We start from the raw sequence: 24701 nt of genomic DNA, 5'->3' as shown, positions 1-24701 counted from the left end.
TTCCCTACCACGTAAGGCAGAATCAAACCGGCTTACTATCACCTTCCCTTCCCCTCCCCCAACAGACACTGTGTGAGATAGATGGGGCTGAGAGACTAGCCCAAGGTCACCCAGCTGGCTTTATGTGTAGGAGTGGGGAAACCAAACGGTTCACCAGATTAGCGTCCACTGCTCATGTGGAGGAGTGGGGGATCAAACCCGGTTCTCCAGATCAGAGTCCACCACTCCAAACCACCGCTCTTCATCACTATACCACACTGAAACTAAACTCTGTCAGGATCAAACTCAGGTCATGAGCAGAGCTTTTGACTGCAGTACTGCAGCTTAGGCAAAGCTTGTTACTTCTTCATCTCTTATGCGGACTGTCAGCATTACACATGCCGGTGATTTTTGATGCCTTCTGTTAGTAGATTGCCATCTGTTCCCTTGCTGGCACCAGAGCAAAAAGCAAGTCTTCAGTTGAGGAGAAATGCATCCTTCCTCCTCCCTCCCCCCGGGAATCTCTTCTGTGGGCTTTGAATAGATCATCCCACACCTTTGGTGCACCCCCTTTCCTAGTTTCCTTCTCTCTTCTGCATTTTCCCTCCCTCCCATCTCCGTTTAATGGCAACAATCGTCCTCTGTGCTATTTCTGGTGACCCATCTGCTGTCCATGGCCCCAAGAGCACCTCGGGTGTTATCTCATTCTTTCTTTGTTTTCTTCCTTCTGTTAATAAATTCAAATCGTGCAGTCAAGGTGGCGGTGAAGTGCCAGTTTCTCCAAAAATAATGGTTTAATTAAAATCTGACACATCCTCACTCCTATTGGCTGCTCCGGTGCTTCAGACCTTTCCAGAACAATCAATCCATCACAAATGTGACAGTCTTTCCCTCTGTGGGAGAAAGCGGATATGGGCACACTCCTTTCAGAGCCAGATTCTCTCTTGACGTTATGCCCAAGTAGACCTGCTGATCTCACGTCAGGTTGCCAAAATGTAATTCAGTGGAAGATCAGCTCTGACAGTGCCAGGTATTGGACTTGGACCTGGAGGACGCCAAAACATAATTGAGAGGTGAAGTTGTGTGTCAAAGCCAAACCTGTTTACTAATTCTAATTGGTTGAGCTAGAGGGCCGGGCAGTGTAGCTACAGAACGGCTCTGCAACTCTGAGTCCCTGAGGTGAGTGAAATAAAAATCCTCGAGGCAATGAAAGGTGGCTACATGTGACGAGTAAAATTACTGTCAGTCATTTATTAATATGGCGCATAGCCAGTCATATACAGAAGAATAGAGTCGTCAACAGTTGACTAAAATCCCATTGATATTAAAACCAGAAATTCCAAATATAAAATACATAAATACAAGTATAAAAATTATAAAATATATAACATCCTAAGAGGGCGCTACTATGTACATAGGTAGTAATGCATGTCATCCCAGCAATTTGTGCCTAATTTTGGATGTTACAGCCCAAAATTTAGAGGAATCAATGGTAACCCTTGGATTTTCATCCAAGAACAGCTTTCTTGCCCTCTCCCCCTCCGAGTTATCAGAGAGCCTGTTAGTCCACGTCTGGATAAATTTGCCACGGATCTCTTCATAGTAAGGGCAGCAGATGAGAATATGCTCCATGGTTTCTACATCCCCTAACCACACCAACATAATCTCTCTGAGATGGGGATTTTTTAATATCTATCCTTTAGGAGTGCTGAGGGGAAGGCAGAGCATCTGGCTTGTGAAAAGTGTAAAATTACTGAAAGATGGCCTGGTTGTTTGAAACCTTTGCCGCCCGGAAGTGATAGCAGGAAGCACTTCTCTGTCTTTTCAAGCAGCGCCATCAGGAGCGAGGGAGCTAACTTCTAATGGATCTGTTGTGATCGTTACCATACAAATTGGTCCTCTGAATGAAGTTTGCTCTGACAAAAGAGTGACAGTGTCCGTAGTGCAGCTTTGGATCATGAGCCAGACATATGCTGGCTCTACCCTCCTCCAGAGTAGTCATTTTAATAGATTTGTGTCCAATATGTTGAGATGTGTGCCTAACTTCAAGAAACTCAGTCATCTTTACAATTCTTACAATGTACCCTTCTTCCATCGTGGAACCCCAGGTGACTTAAAGGAGGCCTCCCATCCAAGTACCAACTAGACCCTGAGCAGCTTGGTTTCAACACGGCTGTTTAATGTAACATCTATCCTCCAACTACAGTGAGGGGAAAAAGTATTTGATCCCCTGCTGAATTTGCCCGTTTGCCCTCTGACGAAGAAATGACCAGTCCATAATTTTAATGGTAGGTCTATTGTAGCTTTGAGAGACAGAATAACAACAGGAAAAACCCCAGAAACCCAGAAGACAAAAGTCAGAGATTGATGTGCATTATAATGAGTGAAAATTATGGACTGGTCATTTCTTCATCAGAGGGCAAACGGGCAAATTTAGCCGGGGATCAAATACTTTTTTCCCTCACTGTATATGCTAGAATCATATTAAGATAATTCATCTTAATATGGTAGCTTGTTATCTCCCTTTTGGGCTTTTTTTTTTCCCAAAAGGCTCCAATCTCACCCCAAGCTACAACTCAGCTTTTCACATTGTGTTCCCCCTCTTCCACTTAATCCCCACAACATCAACCTTGTGAAGGTGTGTTATTATGACAGGCCCGTGGTAATCCAGGGGGGGTTCCATGGCAGAGCAGGGGATTCAAATCCACTTGACCCAAGTCCTAGTCCAACACGCTAACCACTACACCATCCCACACTGAGAGCCAGTGTGGTGTAGTGGTTAAGAGCAGTGGCTTGGAGCGGTGGAGTCTGATCTGGAGAACCAGGTTTGATTCCCCTCCACATGAGTGGCAGAGGCTGATCTGGTGAACTGGATTTGTTTCCCCTCTCCTGCACATGAAGCCAGCTGGGTGACCTTGGGCCAGTCACAGCTCTCTTAGAGCTCTCTCAGTCCCACCTACCTCACAAGGTGTCTGTTGTGGGGAGGGGAAGGGAAGGTGATTGTAAGCTGGTTTGAGTCTCCCTTAAGTGGTAGAGAAAGTCGGCATATAAAAGCCAACTCTTCTTCTTCCTCTTTCTCTGGTGACTTTCAGCAAAGCAGAGATGGTTTCTAGCAGCGAAACTGGAGAAATGCATCATCACCACCACCAATGCCACAGAAGCAGAACTTTTTTCTTTTCTTTTTTTGGCTATTGGAATTGCAGTCAGGAAGTTCTTCTGTCATATAGAAGTCTGTTTCAAGTGCGACGCATTGGGAAGTACAATGCTGAGCTCACTGCTAAGAGAGTCAAGGAGGCAATCTGGGTTATGAAAAGCAAGACACATCTATTTAAGGAGCGCACAGAAGTGCCCATCAAACTGCTGTCTGAAAGTTTCCAAATCAAACCAGGGCACGCTCAATAATTCATAGTCAGGATCAACTCCTGTCATTATGTCGAAACTGATTACTGCTTGCGCCTGTAATTAGATATAATGGGCACAGTTTCCAGGTTGGCTGAACTCTCAGCTGAGATATTTATGGCAGAAGGTGGCTGAGCGGAACCTCCCCTATAGACCAAGTCTTTGGAGTTGCAGTTTGAGACATTCTTCTAAAAAGGAAAAGGAACTCCATTCAGCACAAATATGGCTGAAACAATGGACAGAAAATGGGTCATAAACCATGAGAAATTCTTGCTGTTCATTGCTGTAGCTAAAAGGAAATGCATTGGAAGGCTGTAGGGTTGTATGGAGCTATTAATTATCTACCTATAGCCTGGACAGTGAATTTCATACACACGTGCAGGCTTCAGTATTGGGAATGGCAACAGAGATCAATATCTTGTGAATCTGTGTGTTCTCGTTCTCTCTCTCTCTCTCTCTCTCTCTCTCTCTCTCTCTCTCTCTCTCTCTCTCTCTCTCTCTCTCTCTCTCTCTCTCTCTCTCTCTTTAAAAAAACCCAAAGTTTCTAGCTCTCATGGCTGTAACTTGAAACCATGTTGCCTAGATTTTTTAAAATCCCACAAGCAATTTTTCTTCCAGGCCAGATTGACCAGGAATCCTGGAGGGGATTTTTGCCATCTTCTGGGGATGGAGGAGGGGTCACTGTTGTGTGTGTGTGTGTGTGGTAGTTGTGTATTACCTGCACTGTGTAGGGGGTTCGACTAGATGACCCTGGTGGTCCCTTCCAACTCTATGATTCTATTCTATGACTCTAAGCCAGAATGTATGGGGGGGGGGAGGTAACACATCGATCCTGTGCTCCACATCGATCCTTTCCTTCCCCATGATGATCTTGAGAAGCAGAATAAATTATGCAAAATAACAAGATCTGTGTAGATGTGCTTATTTCACATATTTTTTCAAATTTCAGTCTTTCTCAGCATGAAAATTCGAGCTGGTACAGCACTGTGCTTATTTTAGACTAAAACCCACCACAGACATAAGGAGCTGTAAGGAAGAGAGAAAAGAAACCCAGAAGGAAGATGCAGACTTGGAAGGTGCACAAGATATGATCTAATTCAGCTCATTGATCTTAAACAGAAATCTCCCTGCCCAGAATCATTCCAGATGAGCCCACATTGTCCATATGTGCATGAGAAAGGTGTACCTAGGAATGTAATGCCAGAGCAGCTTGTAGGGAAGCTGAGAAGATCAGTTAAAATATGTGAACTGTTGCAAAAGAACCCTCCCCAAATCAATTTGACTAGGGCAGTGGTCGGCAAACTGCGGCTCGTGAGCCGCATGTGGCTCTTTGGCCCCTTGAGTGCAGCTCTAGGCTGCAGGATTGCGGCCGCCCACCCGAGAGAAGCCACCTTGCCCGGGTGCAGCGGGGGGCTGGCTTCCTTTGGCGGAGGATCGGGGCTGTGCGGCGCAGCAGAGGAGAGCCTGGCGTTCCTTCCCCGCCCCGGCTAGGCTCTGCTCGCACGCAGAAGTCCCGCAAAAGTTCTCCGCCTTTCTGCCAGCCCAGAGCTGCCACCGCTGCGCCTGGGGGGGGGGGGGGGCGGGTCTTTGCAACGTGCTGGCCCGAACACCAGGGAGAGGGAGGGAGGCCCCAATCCAGCACACACACACCCTCCCCCACCTTCCTCACCTGCAAACTCCAGCATGCCACCCTCGTGGCCTGCCCTTCCCTTCTGCCGCTGGAGAACGCCAGCGAGAGGGGAGGGGGGAGGACACCCCTCCGCCTTCCTCCTCCTCCTCCTCGGAGGCCGAGGCTCCAAGGAGGGGCGGACAGCAGGCCGGCCAGGGAGGGAAGGAAGGAAGGAGCCGAGGCTGCAGCAGCGAGGAGGAGGAGGAGCAGAAGACCGAGTGGCGAGCGCGGGAGGCCGAGGCGCCTGGGATGCGCCAGGCAGCCGCTGAGAGGTCACGCAACTGGAAGATCACATCTTGAGTTACTCTCTACAGGCTGGTCCCCTGTAGATCTTTTCAATGCTCCCTGCACATTCTCTCTCTCTCTCTCTCTCTGCTCCCTTTTCCGGAATCAGAGATGCAACACATCTGGAAAATTTCAGGGCTGTGGGTATTTTCTTCCTCTGGAGGGAAAAAAATGCACATTTGGGGGAAGGGAGGGGGGAGAGAGTATGGAAATATTTATAGCAGTTATTTGATTCCCCAAATACAGAACTCGTCCAAATCCTTCGGACTCCAAGCGTCTAACATGGGGGTCGGGGAGATGCAACGCCATTGTTCACATTAAGTGTTTGTCAGTCATTGTCATGATTTAATTTTATGGATACCTTACTTACAATTTAATTTTTATCAATAAATAAGATCATTATTAAGTATGATATCAAGTTTTATTCAGTGTACCTGTAGTTTAATTAAGAAAACTTTAATTAAAGTTTATTGAGTTAATAAACAGTGTACCTACCTATATAGTTTAAGTTTAAGAAATTTGGCTCTCAAAAGAAATCTCAATCGTTGTACTGTTGATATTTGGCTCTGTTGACTAATGAGTTTGCCGACCACTGGACTAGGGCGTGTGCATGGGTAGAATCCTTCCCAACTCCAATATTAGAGTAACTGACATGGAAAACAAACATCCCAACAGAGAAGTGTCTTTCTAGCAAAAGTATCTGATCCTTCCAAAAGTCCATATAAAGAACTGAGGACTACCAATTATTCATGAGCAAATCTGTTCTTTGGTCCTCTTGCAAATTCCTCCTTTCTTCATATTGCCACCCACTTTGAGGTCTCATTGGTTTCCATTTGAGAAACAGTGCATCCGAGTTACAGCCGAGTTCCTGCTTTCAGTGGACTTAGAATTGGGCCTGAAAGCAAATATATAATGAGTGCAGTTGATGGAGCACTGGAGTGGCTCTGAGAGGCTGACCCCAGACAGGAGTCTTGCCGCTGCATTTTGTGACAATTGAAGCTTCCAAGAGGTGTTCAAAGGCAGCTCAATGTATAGTGTGTTACAGTAGTCCAGTCATGAGGTTTCAGTAGCATTGCTAGTCCAGCAGAATCTAGATAAGGGATCAGTTTATGAGCTAGATGTACTTGAAAGAAGAAGTTGGTTTTTACATGCCGACTTTCTCTACTACTTAAGGAAGAATCAAACTGGCTTACAATCACCTTCCCTTCCCCTCCCCACAATGGACACCCTGTGAGGTAGGAGGGGGTGATAGTGTGACTAGCCCAAGGTCACCCAGCAGGCTTCGTGTGTAGGAGTGGGGAAACAAATCCAGTTCACCAGATTAGCCTCCGCCGCTCATGTGGAGGAGAGGGGAATCAAACCCGGTTCTCCAGATCAGAGTCCACCACTCCAAACCACCACTCTTAACCACTATACCACGCTAGGCACTCCTAGCAACATTACTAACCTGGTTTATCCATTGACAATCCCTTATACAAGAGATCTACTAAAGAAAGCTTAATCCCTGAGAATGAGATATAGGATGTCTGGCACCTAATGTGTAGAGGAGATGGCCTTTGCTTTAAATGATGCCCTGGCAAAATGCAGTGTGATTTCAGAGATTTACAGGCAACAGTATCAACACACTGAAATTTATAATCTGTTCACAGCCATGCTTTGGTCATTTTGTGTAAATTTCTTCATTTTCTTCATTTTGTAAATGCCCAAGTGACCTGTAAATTGTGAAGATTCCATAATCAGAGAAGATTCATATAGACAGCTGAACCATCTGGCAAATATGGCAGATGTGAATTTCAGTAATAATAATAGTCCTGTAGTTCTCAATCATTACAGGGAAGGATTGGGGGAAAAAAAGAATGGTCATTGTTATGGTGGGCCAGAAAACTATGAAAGTGACCTGATACTATTTAGATGAAGATATTTTTCAGACATGGCTATTAAATTATTTCCTCCTCCTCTGGCCAACTCTTGCTAAAAAAAAGCAAAGATACATGATACCAAAAAGAACTGGGGTTTCGTAATCCATTCTTAAAACGTAACCATTCATTTGAATGATAAAGGAGATAGAGCGTATATAAATAGCAGGCAGAACAGGAAGGTAATGTGTCAGAAATCATAGCAATTCAGAACTGCTAGAAATATCTATGTTTTTATCTCTGCATGCATCCAAATGCATCTTTCTCATCTAGCGCCCATAGTAGAATTTGATACAAATTCCTAAGATGCAAGACCCCAAATCTTTCTTGCTAGCCTGGACTGAACCACAGATGCATGTTGATTCCTGATACTTATTTAAGGTTGCCAACTCTGCCTTGGGAATTTCCTGGAGGTTTGAGGGATGCCCCATGGGGAGGTCACCGAGTGGGCACATGATTCCATAGAGTCCGCCCTCCAAAGCTGCCATTTACTCCAGGGGAACTCCATCTGTAGTCTGGAGTTGGAATTCCGGGAGAACTCCAGGCCCCACTTGCAAGCTGGTAGCCCTATTTATTTCTCCTCTTGGTTTTTTTTCCTGGTTTGACTTGATGTTGCTGAGATGTTGGGTTGCATTAAAGGGGTTAGGTGTCCAACTGCACTTTTAGGGCCCTGGTTTACTTAAGCCTTTCCACCTCCCATCTTATTGCTGCAGGTTAGGAAAGGCTACATACATGTATCATAAATAAGCATACATGTGGAAGCAAAACTAGCAACTGCGTGGTAATTGCATGAGGCCCACCAGAGGACGGGAAGTTTTTTTTAGAGGAATAGTTGGCTTATCTCTGGCCCCTGTGAGCATGACTGCTGTCCAATGCAATGGCCACCTTCAAGAGGAGTTTCATTGGTCCATGATGAAGCAGGATTGATTCCTGGGATTCACTGTGGAGTCTCGTGGTCCTCATCACTCCTTCTGCTTTACCTTCTCAAAACTAAACGGCTGAATCAGCTCAGAGTCAGGGCCACATTTTATATGGAAGTAGGGCTGCCAACCTCCAGGTGGTGGCTGGAGATCTCCCGCTATTGCAACTGATCTCCAGGCAACGGAGATCAATTCACCTGGAGAAAATGGCCGCTTTGGAAGGTAGATTCTATGGCATTACATCCCAATGAAGTCCCTCTCCTCCCCAGACACTGCCATCCTCAGGCTCGACCCCCACAATCTCCAGGTATTTCCCAACCCAGAGTTGGCAACCCCATATGGAAGCCTCTTTAAAGAGAGCTCAAGAGGCATCTACAATATGGTTCAGCATGTGGATTGTTGCCCTGTGGAATGCTTCCATGCAACTTTCACAAGGGAGGTCTGGTGACTATGGAATGTCACCACACCATGGCAGCAGTCCCAATAGCAGCTGCTTCATGGCAGCGATTTCCAGTGACCCTGAATCGGCATGAGTCTGACTCCTGTGCGTGATGGCTTTTTATCTTCATCACAACTGAACACAAACCTCCAAAACAAACAGATTATAGTGATCAGGTACAGAGGAAGATGGGGCTTCTGGACCTTTAATCGTGTAAAAGAGGGGTTTTATGCCCTTGCGAGAGGAGTACCAAAACAACATCTTTCCAGCAGGCACTGCAGCAGTATTCAAATACTGTAAAGGCAGTAATCCTTCATTTCCTAGTTCTCCCTCTACTCTGAAGATCCTTTTATTAGTCTAAGACCTCCTTCAAGTGTGTCTGGTTTCCAGAGAGGAGGAGGCTGCCCCACATAAATGGCTCGCCTCTACTGTTGCCTTTAATAACAAAAGAAAACTCTCCAGTAAAGCACGAGGTAGTTACTACACAATGATGTCATTCTTTTTTCTTATTTAACTTTGCTTTTTTCCCCTAAGTGACCTTTCTTAGCTACTTAGCCTTATTGAGAGAAGACCGAGTGATGTACGTCACGAAATCCCATTGCAAGTTGCATAGATCAATACTGCTTGATCCTGGACCAATCAAAGCAAGTTGTCATCATTCCCTTGGCATCTTGCTGAGACTGATAATATGTAGGCGGTGTTACCCTAAGCATGCAGTCTCCATTTAAGTTGGGGGAATTAGCTAGAGACAGAGAGCGAGAGAGGATAACTGGGATCAATAACCTATGTATACCAGGATCGTCCCTCGTGAGAACTCTTAAATGAGCAGGCGATAGTATAATTGAGACCGGTTTTATTAAAGAATGAAAATAATTTAAAAACAAGAAATATATTTTAAGCAGTGAACATACACACACAATGCATACAAGAGCTGATTTAGGTCATTTATGCATGGGAGTTTTACCTGAGGTTTGTTGCTCGCTGGACCCACACTTTCCTGTTGGGAATCTATGCACCAGCAGTCTCCAAGCTCAAATCAAGTCTCCACCCCTTTAAATGCTCTTTGTAATTGGCTTGCTTTGTAAAGCTTACTGTGAGAGAAAAAAACCCCAAACCCAATTGCTGCAGTAAAAGCATTTTAAGAACAAAAACAACAACAACAGAGCAATCTGAAAGGAGTGCGGAGGGGAAAATCCAAGCCTCGGTTTTAAAACGCCTTTCTTCTGCTCAGAAAGAGCTCTGAGGAATCAGGAAGCATTTGAATCCCCACCTCTTTACACGCTGCTTTGTATTTGGCTGTGAGTCTGAGGGGTATTCTTCACGGTGGATTTTGCTTCGGTTTCGAATCGGAGCAAATAATAAACTGATTTAAATAGCTTTTTCATGGCAGTGCAGATTCTCCCCCCATCCCAATTTTTCACGGGAGAAACAGCGCACTTCTCTGCGCTGCTTACGTCTGCTGCCGCTCATGACTCACCGCTCCAAATCCGCCTAATCCCGCCCACTCTTCCCATGATCCTGTGTGTGTGTGTTTGGGGGGGGGCATCCCGAGAGCAGCAAATCCAAGCCAAAACTCCCGTCACCCTTCTGAAGAGGGCCAGCCAGTCTGCTTTGGGTCTCCCTCCTGCCGGTGCGATCCTGTGTGTGTGTGTGTTGGGGGGGGGGGTATCCTGAGAGCGGCAGATCCAAGCCAAAACCCCCATCACCCTTCTCAAGAGGGGCAGCCAGTCTGCTCTGGATCTCACTCCAGCCGGTGCGGTCCTATGTGTGTGTATGTTGGGGGGGGGCATCCTGAGAGCGGCAAATCCAAGCCAAAACCCCCATCACCCTTCTCAAGAGGGGCAGCCAGTCTGCTCTGGGTCTCCCTCCTGCCGGTGCGATGCTGTTAGAGTGGCAACTCCCCCAGCCAATCACCGTTCTTGGGGGAGGAGAAAGGAGACGTCCCGGGGAGCGAAGCAAACATTTCTTCATGGACATCCGAGCAACAAAATGCTCTTTTACTGGAAAGTACGGCTCAGAAGTGGTTTGGATTGCCTCTCTTTTAAACCGGCTTATTTTGCTCAGTGGGGGAAAACACGGCTCTGCAGTGAATAACCAAAATTTGCCTCCGATGCAAAACAGCGTCGAAACAGCAGCAAATATCCATGAAGAATACCCCTGAGAGAAACCAAGCTTGAGGCTGAGCTCAGGGGAGAGGGAAGAATCAGGTTAACAGAGGAACAAGAAATCCCGGGATTTCTGAGGGCTGGCAGTGAGGTCATCTCTTATGGACAGAAAACTCATGCATAACTCCAAGGAACAACAGAGACAGACTGGGGACAAACATGAATGAAAGCACCCATGCATCAACAACCTAAGAGAAAATGGGGGAATTTGGATAGGGTTTTAGAGAAGGGTGATAGTTACCAGTCTTGGAGGGCCATCCAGGGAAGCAGCTCTGAGGAGGAAAATGACTAGCGTTTCCAGGAGCAAAGTGGGGGTGGGTGTACAGATCCAGGATACACACACTATGAGTGGCCAAAAGGATCAATATTTATACCCCAAATTGGGTTCTGAGGCAGTATGAGGTAAGCTGGCAGGAAAGCTGGAGACAAAGAATTTATTGCTTTTCAGGGTTTGCACAACAGGGTAGGAGAGGTTCAATGTGTCATCAGGACTCAAGAAAATGCCTGGGCTATTCTCTTGAATACTGATTTAGTTCTGGGATGGATGCAGATAGGGTAAACAATGGTCTACTGGGAGCATCTTAGGGTGACACAATGGGGATTAGCTAGCCCCATTGTCCAGCAAGGCACACCTTAGGGCCAGGGGGAAAGTTCAGCTACCAACCTCCTTCATGCCCAGGCTTGACACACAAGATGGATCCCAAAACTCTCGTGAGGGGCATCCATTTTGGGGAGAGCAGTGCCTTGCTTTTATGTTAGTCATTGGCCCCCGAGCCTCCATGGATCCCTTTAACGGGAGAAGGGGGTCCGACTGTTCACAGAGGGGCTTGGCAACATTCTGTCACAGAGTGAACCAAACGAGTAGAAGTCCACATGCAGATTCATAGAAGGGGTTGAGGCTGCCCTCTGATGAGGCTGTACGGCAAATCAGTTCAGCAGTGAACTAAAGCAGCAAAGCACATTCACTTTGGGATGAGTATGGAGCCAGCCACTACTGGGCAGAATTTGGCCACAGTGGAAGTCTGTGAAGATCTGGCCAGAATTTCTTAGTGCCCTGACATCATTTTGTATTCTCAGAAATAGACGAGAATCCTGTGGTGCCTGAGCGGTTAACACATTTTATTCCAGCCTAAGCCAAACTCACTTCTTCAGATTCAGTTAGTGGATCTGTTCTTGGCAAACATTTTATGTAGGGGCATGAAAAAACATACAGCTGGGTCAAGGAGTCATTAGACAGAGGAACCCTACATAGCTCTACATAGATAACTGTGTAGTGATGATCCCTTTATTGCATCTGAAGAAGTGGGTTCTAAGCCACCAAAACATAAGCTGGAATAAAATTGTTCTAGTCTTTAAGGTGCCACAAGACAACTTCTGTATATTTTTGCGGCAACAGACTAATGCTGCTACCCCTCTACTATTTCTCTGTCTGCTCTGTTCTTTCCTTATTCCCACTGGATTTGGTAGCTAATCATATCTCCTATTTAAATGCTAATCTTTCTCAGCAGCCAGACCATTTTACATATTGCTTGGCTTTTCTGATGCAATAAAACTTAAGCCCAAAATGTAAAATATCCAATGAGACTCCTTAGGACTTTCTTCCTCCCCTGCTTCCTGGATGGTGAAAAAAATAATGGATGGAGAGATGAAATATTGCATTCCAAACTTGGAAATAGCCATTCGTTTTGGGGTTTTTTGTTAACCACAGTGGTGGGAGCTTAGTTCAGTCTTTATGCCGCCCACCCAGATTAGGTTATCCATTTATGCTTCTCATTCGAAACTTCAGTGCACTACCAGAAGAAATGCTTTTAGGCCATACATATATTTTCCTAATATATCATGTCCCTGTGCCATCTACTGTGAATTTGTGACCCCCCAGGCAGCCCAATCTTATGAATGTTTATTCATAAGGAAGTCTCGTTGTATTCCACACGTCTTACTAGTACGTTCATAGGATTGTGTGTGTGTGTTAAGTGCCGTCAAATCGCTTTCGACTCATGGTGACTATGAATCAGCGTCCTCCAAAATGACCTGTCTTTGATTACAGGACTCATAGGATTACCGTTCTAATTTACTCTGTATACTTGCAATGATCAACGTGAAAATCAACACAGTGTCTCAGGACCAAATGAGACCCCACAAATGCCTTATGTGTTTACGTTCAAAGTATAAAATGAGGAACACCAGGTGGGAGAATATATGGAAGCCATGGGATAGACAAGATCAGAGTTAATCTTCAGAGCGAATGTACCCTGTTGTCATCAGGTGCTGATAAGCAGCTTAAAAGCCAAGCTCCCAATCACTGAGGGTTTTGTAGTTAAATTTCTACTGAAGAAGGCCTAGCTAGAGCACAGAGGGGGGCTTTTTGCCAGAAGTAAGGAAGTTGCCATATGCTTTTAATCACCTAGCTTTCTTTCGATTCTTAACTGGCTTATTTATTGGCTTTGATCTTAAAAAATAAAAAAGGGAAAGGGAAAGCAGTCTCACTAGGAGCCACTTGTCCTCGTGAGTCCATCTGTTGTCGGGGCTCTTGCCTTTCAAGATGATGCCTCATCCACCTGTCTACTGGTAGCAGATGGAAGAGGGGCCTCCGCTGGCATTGCCTTGTAAGTCTGCCTGACAGGTCCAACAGGATGAGTGCCAGCGTTTCTGAGGAGGAGAGGCAAACGCCCAAGGAAATATGCACGGAGGACCAAGCCTGATGCCAAGTCAGACCGATAAGGACATTCAAAAAAGTCTAACCAGCAGGTGGTTTCGGCAGTCTTGTATACAAAACGGCGAGTACAAATTAGGACTGGAGAGACGGGAAGAGCTTTGCAGTCTTCTTTGCAACCCCAAATGATTAGTGGTGAAGTGTAGTTGCAAACTCCAGCTTTCTTCTGAGGTAAACTGTGCCAGGTTACTGAGTTTTCAGGAAGATCACGGTCCTTGATAGGAGAGGGTGGAAATAAGTATTGTTTAGTTGCTAGTTGCTAAAAACTCAAATTTCTTCCAAACTGGATAATAAGAATTTCCCTAGTCTGGAGGTGAACTCTGCATTCGCTGTACATCTTCCACTTCCTTCTCCTGTCCTCTGGCCTCCTGGCCTCCAGCCTCCAAGCCCAGCTCCATCAGGGAGAGCAGCATAGAAAAACGAATAATAAATAAACATCTAAGGAGATCTCCTGCTCCCCTTCTATTTCCCGCTGACCCACTGAGGGCTGGTGGAAGGTTTTTTTTAAAATGGCGCTGCACTGGTAGTGTGTCTTTTCCAGTGAATACCTAGAAGTGATGTCATGTTGCCAGTGTGATAACAAGGTGGCATTCTAGGATTTGGACAAAACTCTGTGGTTCTACCATAGAGTTTTGTCCAAATCCTAGAGCATTGCCTCAACGTTACACTAGTGACGTGATGTCACTTCCAACAAATACTGGAAGTGATGTCACATCGCCAGTGTGATGTTGAGGCACCATTGGCACATCACCATTTCCCTCTTTCCTGCCCCCCCCCCACTAGTTGCCAGCCATTGGATGGCAACCCTGTGAATATCTATGGTCAGGGCCAATGGAGGAAGAGGGCAGGAAGTCCATTTAGCTTTACGTGTTTTTATGTGCATCATACATCACTATTTTTATTATGACTAGGAGCCTCAAAAGCTGGAAGAGGCCTGGGCCTCTTTTAGAGGACATTCTAGGCGCCTTACATCCATCTCTTCCCTTTCTTATATACCCAGTTCTTTATATATTCTGTAAAAACTGAGAAAGACTGCAAACTAAGTAAGTGCATTCAGAACTGCTGATATCGGTGCCTTTTCCAATTGCGAAATTTTAGATCTTTTTGAGATCTTTTTCCTATTCCCCCATCCGTTAAATGAAACACCTAGAGATGGGGATGGTCTTCTACAAATTACATTCAGTGCTCTTCCCTTACTCCAGGTTGATCCCTACCTGCCCTACGAGTACACATCTGAAGGGATGCTGGAGAGAATCCATGCCTACATTCAGTACCAGGTAAGCAGTCTTCCTCTTGTTCGGTAGTTCTTTCTGACTCAACCTAGAGCCCACGCCCAGCCAGTGCTAACTGCACAGTCACTCTCCACTTTCCTATTGTGGATTAAATGTCATAGATGGCTTAGGGGGTAAAGGAAAGCTGTGATGCGGGAGGGGAGCCCTTACATCCCCCCCCTCTAGGACCTATTTGAGAAAGGACCTGAGAATAAGGGGTGTGAGAGAGAGAAACATCTTATAAAACGGCAAAGATTCCTGCTGCATTTCAAAAGACTAATTTGTTGTGGCGTAAGTGGCAGCGATCCAGAGCCCACTTCATCAAATGCCACAGACTAGCGCAGCTACCCGCCTAGAACTTGTTATGATCAGTGAAGAGATATTAATTCTATTATAGGGATGTCCATTTCTGAACGTTTTCTCTTGAAACATTAATTTCATCTCTTTCTGCATGATGGGGCATCAGTGTTAGTAGCTTCTACTCGACATTTCCCTCCCTGTTTACTAACTGGCAAAGTGATATGCTTTGGGTACATCATGTAGGGACTACATCCTTAACTCTGAGGCTGTTTGTAACTATTGTTTGAATAAAAATCCAAAGGAATAATCCAGTCTCTTGGGAAAGGGGGAGGGCAAAGTCGAAAGCTCCATTCCCCATGAGGACACTATGGAAACATGCAGAAAGTACACCTGCCTTCCCGGTGCATCATTGTGTGTGTGAAGTGCCATGAAGTCACAGCTATCTTACCCCAACAAGGGGTTTTAAAGGCAAGTGAGATGCAGGGGTAGTTTGCTAGTGTCCTACCCTGCAGAGTCTTCCTTGGTGGTCTCTCTTCCAAGTACCGACCCTGCTTAGCTGCCGAGATCTGCCGACATCGGCCTATACCATGCCACCTTCCCTCCCATTCCCAGTGCATATATCCATGCTGGAAAAGACACATGGCCTCCTCGTATTTGACAGGGAATTATATGCAAATGTTCAAACATGTTTGGAATCAGGCTCGACAAAATGAGCTATTTTCCAAAAGAAGTAGGAAAAAAATTAAATTCACCCCATGCCCAGTTCCAGATTCAGAAGCCTGTCATGCTCCCAAGCAGGGTTGCCAACTTCCAGGGACTAGCTGGAGATCTCCTGCTATTACAACTGATCTCTAGCCGATAGAGAACAGTTCCCCTGGAGAAAATGGCCACTTTGGCAATTGGACTCTATGGCACTGAAGTCCCGCCCCTCCCCAAACCCCACCCTCCTCAGGCTCCGCCTCAAAAACCTCCCGCTGGAGGCAGAGAGGGACCTGACAATCCTACTCCCAAGTAATGTGCAGCAAGATTTCAACACCCTTCAAGCCCCCTTAAACCTTGCCTCCCACCCCCTCCCCTTCCATAATATGGACACAGGGGTTCTGGAGAACTATTTCCTAAGCCCCCAGCACTTGAGAAGCTGGTTTACAACATTGTAAGCATTGAAGGGAGAGGAAAACTGGGAGCAAGCCACATGAAATCGTGGTCTTTCTGCCCCATTGGCAAGTAGGGCTTGTTGGAGGGGAAGCAAGGAAGGGCATGGCTGTTCTTTGGCTTGGACCCATTATGTACATCCCAGATTGCAAGTGAGCACTACAAGCCACCCAAATTCATATTCCAATGCACAACTTCGGGATGATCGCTAGTTATAATGTAATAATTGCAGACTGGGGAAAAGGATGTCAAAAGAGTCGCCCTTGGCATTATAAATCTGTCTGAGTTTAGTCATTGTCTGCCTCCACTTCCTCATTTACTTTTATGCCTACTTTTATGCCTGTTTTGAAAATGTTTCTGTATAAACCGTCATTTTCTATTCGGGCAGGATTTCTGTGCTGTTGCCGTTGCACTGGACACATCTGCTATGCAAAGTTCCACCAGCCCCTTCATCCTGCAGTCCAACTCAACTCACCTGGCGTGGGCTCACAATGTCAGCAGCAGCCTCCCAACATGGCCCCCAGTCAACTCCATGCGTGTGTGGCTGTCAGAGGCTGGACAGGCATGCACCAACACCTGTCAGCAGCATGAGCTGGTCTGCGAGCCAGAGTTTTTCAAGTTCATCAACAAGAAGGAAGTGTTTCAACAGTAAGCCAGTTCTCTTACTTCTTTCCCTTATTCCTGTGATCTCGCCTCTTACTCTCTCTGTAATAGATCACGATGGGTAGCAGTGTGAGTCTGTCACTAGCAGTAGAAAAGAGCAAGAGTCCAGTAGCACCTTAACGACTAACAACATTTCTGGCAGGGTACGAGCTTTTGTGAGCCACAGCTCACTTCTTCAGATACAACTAGAGCGTGAGTCCATCTATCTTTAAATAGAGAGTGAATTAGATGCACAACGGCAATGTAAATGTCAAAAGTAAGTAAATGACATTAACAGGCGTGATTGGAGTAGGTGTGATATACAGAGGTGGAGAAATTAGCATTGGTAATGAGACAGGAATCCCAGATCTCTATTAAGTCCAGGAGAATGGACTAATAATGAAGTCCAGGAGAATGGACTAATAATGAAGCCTTGACTTCATTATTAGTTGTAATTCAGCTGTCTCTCTTTCTAATCACCCTTTGAAATCCATTACAATTCTCTTACAAAGAAATTTCAAAGGGAGATTAGAGAGTCAGCTGAATTACACCTAATAATGAAGTCAAGACAATGCATTCTCCTGGACTTAATAGAGATCTGGGCTTCCTATCTCATTACCAATGATAATTTCTCCACGCCTACTACCCCTCTGCATATCACACCTAATCCAATCATGCCTGTTAATGTCATTTACTCGCTTTTGACATTTACATCGCCATTGTGCGTCTAATTCACTCTTCTCTACTTAAGGATAGATGGAGTCACATTCTAGCTGTATCTGAAGAAGTGAGCTGTGGCTCACAAAAGCTCGTACCCTGCCAGAAATTTTGTTAGTCGTTAAGGTGCTACTGGACTCTTGCTCTTTTCTGTCTTTAATACTACGGCTACAGTACCATGCACACTGACCTGGAAAGAAGCCTCAAGGAAAACAGTGGGTCTTACTTCCAAGTAGACATGCCTAAGATTGTACTGAAGCATTGCCAAATACCCGGACTGGATATTTTGAAACTGTGGGGACAAGATTGCAAATGTTAATTTTTTAATCTCCATCTGAATTGCCACGTTGTGTTTTGATATATATGCCTCATAATACTGAGAACTTTGGTGCCACAAATTGTAGCTTAGGTCATAATTCAGCATAGTGCCAGCATGGTCCAGTAGTGGTTAAGAGTGGTGATTTGGAGCAGTGGACTCTAATCTGGAGAACCGGGTTTGATTCCCCACTCCTCCACAAGAGCGGCAGACTCTAATCCGAAGAACTGGATTGGTTTCCCCACTCCTACACATGAAGCCAGCTGGGTGACCTTGGGCTAGTCACAGCTCTCTTAGAGCTCTCTCAGCCTCACCTACCTCACAGGGTGTCTGTTGTGGGGAGGGGAAGGAAAGGTGATTGTAAGCCGGTTTCAACCTTAAGTGATAGAGAAAGTCCGCATATAAAAACCAACTCTTCTTCTCTTCTTCAAGTTGGAATGCTGAATTTTTTGCAAAACTTGCTATTTGCTTTAAAAATTTAAGATTTCACCACTGAAATTTGGATCACAACCTGCTTTTTGCTTTGTGAATGCTGGGCATTTTATGGACATTTTGATATCTGAGAGTGTTGTGGTTGCATTGTATGTCAACATTTTTATTTCTATTTCAAGAACACTATTGCATCATACAGAAAACCCATACCATTAGGCACAACTTCCTAATTAAAAAGTCTCTTGCTTCCTGTCCCCTTTAAACCCTGGAAACTGGTGTTGACTTTCACTGCAACTCCTTGAGTTCTTGCCAAGTAAATCCTTTCATGGATGCCTCTCTGACATTTATTCAGGTTTCTTTGTGCACAACACAGCAAAAATATAAACATATTTGGACAGCCCTTCCAGTCCTATTGTGTGGTAATGGCTTTCTACAGCTGAAAAGGGTGCTGGATTTTCCAGAAACCTTTATTCTATCTTCTTCCTCCTTCCACTTTTATTCCTCTGTCTGTAAGCATACATTTGGAACACACAGGCACTGACATTTTAATAGAACATAAATCTGCCACCCAGCTCCATACATAGCTCTGGACAATTAAAATGGTCACATTATCATTTCTGTCACGCCGACCAGGCAGGCAGTTTGAGTCCCAGTGACATTTTTATATGATAAATTAGAACCAGAGCTCTGATTCTACTTGCTAAGCTCCTTTAGCTTCTTAAAATCCAGCCATTTTGAAGAAATGGCTGGTTCAGAATCACTAGTTCAAATCGGAGTTTATTAATGCAATGCCGGACAGTTTACTGAGCAGCAGGAGAGAGAAAAGCTGTAGCCACACCTACATGTATGTGCCGGGCATCTTCCACTGAGGTTGCTTGTTGAGGAGAGATGCCTAGGGAATGGAGGCCCCAGGCCTATTATATAACTCGACCTATTATACAACTTGGAGGCCCCAGGCCTATTATACAACTTGGGACAAAATTATTTATGCTTTTCTCATAGATAGATGGAATCGATATCTGGGATAGATTTTTAGACGTACTTAATCTGGCGCTAACATATTGCTGAGTTGTTTATCAGAAATACTCAAAGTTGGTTCTTGTCCACATGGTACCCTAAAAAAGGAGCCTCTTTAGTTAGGGTTGCCAACCTCCAGGTACTAGCTGGAGATCTCCTGCTATTACAACTGTTCTCCAGCCGATAGAGATCAGTTCCCCTGGAGAAAATGGCAGCTTTGGCCATTGGACTGAAGTCCCTCCCCAAACCCCGCCCTTCTCAGGCTCCACCCCAAAAACCTCCCACCGGTGGCAAAGAGGGACCTCTTCAGTCCACCCTCCCTTCATTTGTTCAGCTTTTGAGTAAATTGTTCTTTATTGTAGTAGTGGCTCTATAGATCTTTCATCACCTGAGGCAACAATGGCAGGAGCCACTTTCGCCACCCTACATGGCCACTGACCACCACCTTATTGCTAGGATTGCCAACCTCCAGGTGGTGGCTGGAGATCTCTCGCTATTACAACTGATCTCCCGGCGATAGAAATTAGTTCCCCTGGAGAAAATGGCCGCTTTGGCCATTGGACTCTATGGCATTAAAGTCCCTCCCCTCTCCAAATCCTGCCCTCCTCAGGCTCCACCCCCAAAATCTCCAGGTATTTCCCATCCTGGAGCTGACAACCCTATTTATTGCTGATGCAACAATAGCCACCACCCACCTTCATCACTGCACCTGCTGCCACCCCAGTCACCATATAACATAACTAGGGTTGCGAGGCCCCCTTTGCTACTGGAGGGAGGTTTTGGGGGTGGAGCCTCAGGAGGGCAGGGTTTGGGGAGGGGAGGGACTTCAATGTCATAGAGTCCAGTTGCCGAAGCAGCCATTTTATCCAGGTGAACTGATCTCTATTGGCTGAAGACCAGTTGGAACAGCAGATCTCCAGCTAGTACCTGGAGGTTGGCAGCCCTAAACATAATCCTCCTTACCTCCTTGAGGCCATGAAAGCTCTTTAGATATAACACTACAAGCCAAGCATGTACCCCAAAGCATCCTGAACTGCCTCCAGTTGTGAGTGTTTGGCCACCATTTTGGTTTCCCTGACAACAGGCAAGCAAAAATAACAGCTGCATCCTCACCAGCAGAAGGGGTCCCGCGAAAGTCGGGGAACTGGAACAAGCAACTTCTTGTACTATTTTTAAAGAGGCCAAGGGGAACAAGAAGGTTGTCTCCTCTGGCTCCCAGGGGAGGGCCGCCATTTGTGCCGGCAACAGAAGGCTGCCTGGGGCTAGCGCCTCAGGTTGCTTCATTATAGAGCTAGCCCTGAGGATATTTTTGTCCACACGTGAAGTCCTGAGGAATATGTGTTCCCACAGCCCGTAGTGAAAAAAGGAAGGCAGGTGTACATTTTGGCAGGCCTATCTGCATCTTCATAATTAAATGGGAAAGAAGCGATGGTAATTGGAAATAGGGGGGAGGGGTTGGAAGAAAGAATGTATTTACAGGTAGATACAGGTTGTTTGTGCATGGTGGTTTTCCCCGAGGGTGCTTGCTCACTGGACCCACACTTTCCTGCTGGGAGTCTGTGCACCAGCAGTCTCCAAGCTCAACTCAGGAAGTATTTGAATCCCCGCCCCTTGAAAGGCTGCTTCGTAATTGGCTGTAGTGAGAGAAAAGTTCCCTCCCCTCCCCAAACCCAGCTGCCATATACAAAAGCATTTTAAGAACATAAAACAAAAAATGGAGCAATCTGAAAAGAAGGCGGGGGGATCCAAGCCTCAGTTTTAAAAAGGCTTTCTTCTGCTTCTGAGGAAGCAGGAAGCAAGAAGTATTTGAATCCCCGCCTCTGGACGTGCTGCTTTGTAATTGGCTGTGAGCTAAGGTTGCCAACCTCCAGGTACTAGCTGGAGACCTCCAGCTATTACAACTGATCTCCAGCCAATCGGGATCAGTTCACCTGGAGAAAATGGCCACTTTGGCAATTGGACTCTATGGCATTGAAGTCCCTTCCCAAACCCTGCCCTCCTCAGGCTCCCCCCGAAAAAACTCCCACCGGTGGCAAAGAGGGACCTGGCAACCCTACTGTGAGTGAAACTAAGCTTGCGTGTCCCACATTTTGCCTTATGCATGGAGATTTCACTCAGGCTGAGCTCAGGGGAGAGGGAAGAATTGGGTTAACAGAGAGATGGGAAGGTCCAGGATTTGTGAGGGCTGGCAGCAAGGTCATCTCTAATGGAGGGAAAACTTATGCATAACTCCAAGGAACAACCATGACAGACAGGGTGTGTGTGTGAACGTGAGTGAAAGTACCCATGCATAAACGACCACAGAGAAGTTAAAACCAGTCACTAATTTTCAGAGAGTTTTGCCATGTTGTATAGTGGGTGGCAGTACAAGGAAGGGTATTGTTGGGAGGGACATGATCTAGCAACTTAGTTGTAAAGCTAAGAAGGTCTAGGTCTCATCAGTGCCTGGATAAGAAACTTCTAGAGAATGCCATGCATACCAACTTGAGTTCCATGATAGAGAAAGGCAGGGTATAAATAAACAAATAGCACATTTACAGCACCATCCTAAGTATAGTTAAAAGGGTAAAGGTCCCCTGTGCAAGCACTGGGTCATTCCTGACCCCTGGGGTAACGTCACATCCCAACGTTTCCTAGGCAGACTTTGTTTATGGGGTGGTTTGCCAGTGCCTTCCCCAGTCATCTTCCCTTTACCCCCAGCAAGCTGGGTCCTCATTTTACCGACCTCAGAAGGATGGAAGGGTGAGTCAACCTTGAGCTGGCTACCTGAAACCGACTTCCATCAGGATCAAACTCAGGTCGTGAGCAGACCCTGGACTGCAGTACTGCAGCTTACCACTCTGTGCCAAGGGGCTCCTTATATCATATCCTTCTAAACCCAGTGATTGAAATGGGCTTGAGGATCAAATCTGATTTATGTTGGGTGGGTGTGGCATGTTGTACAAACATAGTGTTTGATTGGGAGACAACCTATCATACAGTGTCATTGTACTGGGTTTCTCTTAGAACATGTTCTGTAGATGCAAATGAGTGTTAGATCCAGATGTTATGCTTTTTAAGAGCTCACCCTAAGGAGATAAGGATATTTCCTCCAATAAAATGACTTTTGTAGAGTCATGCTGAAACCTACCATGGCACTCACCGGCCTTTCTATGGTAAGAGACATGCAGCAAAGCTCTCTTTTTCTTTTTTTTCCCCTAGGCTCAACGTTGCCTGCGAAAGCACTGAGTCAGAGATGAATCACCTCTACCCAGCTATGGCTGAAAATGTCCGGGAGTGCTACCTCCAGAAGGAACCTTTGTTATTCAGTTGCGCGGGGTACAATACCAAGTACCAGCGCCTCTGCCCTTGCCGCGACTACCGGAAAGGACAGGTGGCATTCTGCAGGGACTGCTTGTGATTCTACCAGCACATGTCTATTTGTGACATACCACGTACAGCAAGTTGCTTTTTTCGTAAAGCTTCTGCAATACTCAAGGGAGGTCCCAAATGGGTCATACTTTCTTGGAGACTTGTGAAAATACTTGGATGTCAATGAGACTTCATTGGTTGTTTCGTCTACAAGTCAAGGGGGAATTACCCCTCTTCCAATCTTACTTTACTTCTTAAAGGCGTATCTCCTGCTACATCCAAGTCCATTGAAGACCTTGGAGGGACTTAGGAGGGCCACAGTTCACACCATCTGAAGAACAAAGCATCACTTTAGGCTCTCATCTTCCTTACGCATCTTTATTTATTTATTTTTATTGGGAGGGGAGTTGAAATTAAAGCAGAAAAATCCGCAACTGGTCTGGGAGGAATTCTTTGACTTGCTAGTGTTTCAAAAATATTTGGCTGACCTCTTGGAAAGAACACCTTCTGATCTTTACAGAAGGACCTGAGATTGCTGGGAATGTAGAAGAATAGAAGAGAGGAATTTCAGTGCAGGCTGAGAAATGCAAGTTCTTTTTAGCTGCATTCAGATGTCACTAACAAAACTCAGTTCGTGGTGAGAACAACCGACCTGGCGCTCCTGTGGTACAGAATCTGAAGACTTTCTGGTGTAGAACAATCTGTAGTTTGTTGTAAGGGCCGAATTAGATTCTAAATTTGGATTTTATGACAAATTGAATTTTGTTTCAAACCAAGAAACCTTCAGTCTTTGCACTACATACGAGAGGTTGCAGGGCGTGGGGGGGGGGGAGCTAGTCCTTAGCCCAAGGTCTTCCTGCCTTATTCTCATTACAAGGGTTTGTTTATCACATTGAGTGAGGGTATAGGCAAACTAGCATGGTATGCAACACTGTAAGACAGGGAGGAGTTTTTGCAACAAATAAAAAGCTTGGGAACTTATGAAAAATGGAGGAATATGATTACAGATACATAATTCTATAATTCCCCATATATGCAGAATCTAACCGGCTGTTATTGGAAACAGGATACAGAATTAGATAAAGAGCCTTTTAAAATGAGCTAGATGAGTGATAAATTATCAGTTAGGAGGGAGTACTCTAGGAGCAGTATTTTGGGCTCCAGAGGGAGGGGACGGTGGAAGGAAACCTAAAATACATGCAAGAGCATAATCTAGAACCATCTTGAGAACCAAGTGATTAGCTGAATCCCAGTAATGCCCCTCCGAATCAGTAGTGCACTGCATGATGGAATTTTAATAGCTTTTGTTTACAAGAACAGTCACAAAATACAAAGCAACGTCTTTGCAAACCATTTAATTTGGGGGGGATTTTTTTTTTAAATAGAAGTTTATTTGTTGTGTTCGTGACATCTCAGCATTCTGTGTTCTCTACAAGTAGAGGGGAGAGCTAAAAATCACCCTTTCCCATCCCCAATTAAGCTACCATTTTTAAGACCGTTGCAAGTGGCATAATAAAGGTAGAGCCAGTGTGGTGCGGTGGTTTGGAGCAGTGGACTCTAATCTGGAGAAGCGGGTTCGATTCCCCTCTCCTCCACATGAGCAGTGGATGCTAATCTGGTGAACTGGGTTGGTTTCCCCACTCCTCCATGTGAAGCCAGCTTGGGGAGCCTGGGCTAGTCACAGCTCTCTTAGAGCTCTCTCAGCTGTTGTGGGAAGGGGAAGGGAAGGTGATTGTAACCTGGTTTGATTCATCCTTAAGTAGTAGAAAAAGTCAGCCTATAAAAACCAACTCTTCTTCTTCTTTGTGTACATACACAATTCTTTTGATCCACTATTATCTCTAATCAAGTGGACTTTACAGGTTTTTCAAACATGAGCTGATATGATAAGGTGCTTTGAGCCCTGCTCAGCCATAAACCTCATGAAGAATCCTTGGTCTAGTCATACTCTATGATCCAGAGCTAACGTCTGAGGATAAGATCAGATAAGGCCATAATAGAAGAGCCATGTGGGATCA

At 45.5% G+C, this 24701-nt stretch overlaps 1 protein-coding gene across 2 annotated transcripts in view; it reads left to right on the top strand.

Moving 5' to 3' along the window:
- MGAT5B (alpha-1,6-mannosylglycoprotein 6-beta-N-acetylglucosaminyltransferase B) overlaps positions 1-22821 on the top strand; it is a 250636-nt gene extending 227815 nt beyond the window's left edge. For both annotated transcript variants that reach the window (XM_056855117.1, XM_056855113.1), the window contains exons 15-17: positions 14688-14762; positions 16597-16856; positions 22534-22821. In XM_056855117.1, coding sequence (XP_056711095.1) covers positions 14688-14762; positions 16597-16856; positions 22534-22732 — 534 coding nt within the window. In that variant the 3' untranslated portion in view covers positions 22733-22821. The remainder of the gene's footprint in view (positions 1-14687; positions 14763-16596; positions 16857-22533) is intronic.
- Positions 22822-24701: the final 1880 nt, after the last annotated feature.

This window comes from Euleptes europaea, chromosome 1 (assembly GCF_029931775.1).
Source record: "Euleptes europaea isolate rEulEur1 chromosome 1, rEulEur1.hap1, whole genome shotgun sequence".
Taxonomy (NCBI): Eukaryota; Metazoa; Chordata; class Lepidosauria; order Squamata; family Sphaerodactylidae; genus Euleptes; species Euleptes europaea.
Note: the sequence above shows the minus strand (reverse complement) of the source record. Positions and strands in the feature narration are given on the sequence as shown.